Below are 2,521 nucleotides of genomic sequence, written 5' to 3'. Positions count from 1 at the left end.
ATTAAAATCTATAATAATTGTTGAAATGAACTTACTGCTGCCTCCTCTGAATAGCTGTATAAACAACAATGTCCAGTGTTAATTCACGAGGACATAAACTCTCCTTCATCCCTGTCTGAGCCGATAGTTTGTCACTGACCTGCCTCTCTGCTCTAATGTTGGCTATGGCAGTGCAGCTGGAGGCACACCAGCTGCTGTTGTTGTTTCATCTACTGTATCTGTACTTCTACATACAGTACACATGTGTGAGGAAGTTGCATGCATGGAGCTGGACTTGCTCTGCCGTGGACCCTGTGCCCTGGCTGTACAGTGTCCATGTTGATGTGGGAGCCTGAGGCCTGCTCCCATACATCCCTGCTCTGGCTCCGTTGATCCTATTGTCTCCTGCGTCACCACACGTCGCCCGGCAAATAAAGGCCGTCTGGCTCCAAGCTTAAATATTGCAGCAAACTAAAAACCAACCATCAGAGCCGATTCATTCACATCTGCTCAGTGGGGCGACAAGGACAGGGCTTTAGGTGGGAAAGAGGGCAGAAAAAAGTTCACTTTTCCCTGCCGGGTGCCAAGAGAACGGGACAGGACTCAACTTCGCCGGAGCCGCAGCTGTGGCAAGTTGCCCATTTGATTACATTTAACCTATATCATACCTTACAGAAGAGGGGACTATATATTACTTATTGATCTCTCTTAATGGTTTTTATTTGTGAGTTGTTGTGTGGATTTTTTTTTACAGCTAAAGCAAGAGATTTTTTGGTTTGCACCTTTGTTAATGTTCGACAAAGTTACTAATCTTTACATTGAGAAGCAGCCTTCACTACAGCTAAGTCAATGTGTCGTTGAAGGTTGAATTTAATATTGGAGAGATTGTTTTTTATATTCTTACAATGCAAACAGAATGGACTGAAAAGCCTCAATTTCAGATCTTAAAAAGTTTCAAATTCTCCAGGTTTTCCTACAGAAACATGTGCAATAGCATGAAATTAGGGTTTAGGTTTGATTTTTTTACTTTTTCGAGTTTTCCTCTCCTACATTTCTTACTTTTTGGCAATCTCTATTCCCCTCCCCCTGTCTGTCCTGCCTACCCCACCCTCCCTGTCCATCTGCACCCTTTATGTCCCTCCCTACCCCACCCTTCATTCTGCAGTGCTACGGACCGATCATGGGTGACTGGAGCTTTCTGGGTAATATTTTAGAGGAAGTTAACGAGCACTCTACGGTGATCGGCCGAGTGTGGCTCACAGTGCTCTTCATCTTCCGTATTCTCATCCTGGGCACGGCGGCGGAGTTCGTTTGGGGCGATGAGCAGTCTGACTATGTCTGCAACACACAGCAGCCTGGATGTGAGAACGTGTGCTACGACGAGGCCTTCCCCATCTCCCACATCCGCCTGTGGGTGCTGCAGATCATCTTTGTGTCCACACCTTCTCTAGTGTACGTGGGTCACGCTGTGCACCATGTCCACATGGAGGAGAAACGTAAAGAGCGTGAGGAGGCAGAACTTAGCCGGCAGCAGGAGCTGAGTGAGGAGCGACTCCCTCTGGCACCTGACCAGGGAAGCGTCCGCACCACTAAGGAGACCAGCACAAAAGGTAGCAAGAAGTTCCGACTGGAGGGCACCCTGCTGAGGACCTACATCTGCCACATCATCTTCAAGACACTCTTTGAAGTGGGTTTCGTGGTGGGCCAGTACTTCCTGTACGGCTTCCGCATCCTGCCCCTGTACAAATGCAGCCGCTGGCCCTGCCCCAACACGGTGGACTGCTTTGTGTCCCGACCCACAGAGAAGACCGTCTTCATCATCTTCATGTTGGCTGTGGCCTGTGTCTCGCTCTTCCTCAACTTTGTGGAGATCAGCCACCTGGGCCTGAAGAAAATTCGCTTTGTCTTTCGTAAGCCGGCCCCAGCCCCAGCCCAAGGTGAGGGGTCGGCCCCCCTGCCGCCACAAGGGAAGAGCCTGCCCCCCCTAGCTGTGCCTTCGCTGCAGAGAGCGAAAGGTTACAGGCTGCTGGAGGAGGAGAAAGCTCCCCCCGTAACTCACCTCTACCCGCTGGCTGAGGTGGGCATGGAGGCTGGCCGAGGGGCCCAAACCTTCCAGGCGTTGGAGGAGAAGGCGGAAGAGGTGCTGCCGATGGAGGACATCTCTAAGGTGTATGACGAGACACTGCCCTCTTACGCCCAGACCACTGAGACAGCGGGGGTGACATTACACGAGGAGGAGGAGGCAGAGGCAGAGGCAGAAGAGGTGCAGCCGGCAGTACAGCCGGCAGAGCAGCCGGCAGAGCAGCCGGCAGTGCAGCTGGCAGAGGTGGAGGCAGAGAGGGTGGAGGAGGCTGTGGATGAGGATGTGGAGGTAGAGGAGGCAGTGAACAGGGAGGGGGTAACTCCAGTGGAGGCAGGGATGGAGGCCGCGGATACGATAGAAGACACCAGACCGCTGAGCCGACTGAGCAAAGCCAGCAGCAGGGCCAGGTCAGACGATCTCACCGTATGAACCTGTGAGAGAGAGCGAGCGCATGTACAC

The 2,521-nt window shown here is 52.2% G+C and overlaps 1 protein-coding gene across 1 annotated transcript; it reads left to right on the top strand.

Annotated features, from left to right (window-relative positions):
* The first annotated feature begins 1,159 nt into the window (after nt 1-1,159).
* Nucleotides 1,160-2,521, top strand: LOC111662078 (gap junction alpha-8 protein). Its single transcript, XM_023415826.2, has one exon. The coding sequence runs from the start codon at nt 1,160-1,162 to the stop codon at nt 2,489-2,491; it is 1,332 nt and encodes a 443-aa protein (XP_023271594.1). The 3' UTR covers nt 2,492-2,521.

The sequence above is a fragment of the Seriola lalandi genome, unplaced genomic scaffold (assembly GCF_002814215.2).
Source record: "Seriola lalandi dorsalis isolate HSWRI2012SDOR001 ecotype SW California unplaced genomic scaffold, Sedor1 jcf7180002054559, whole genome shotgun sequence".
NCBI lineage: Eukaryota > Metazoa > Chordata > Actinopteri > Carangiformes > Carangidae > Seriola > Seriola lalandi.
Note: the sequence above shows the minus strand (reverse complement) of the source record. Positions and strands in the feature narration are given on the sequence as shown.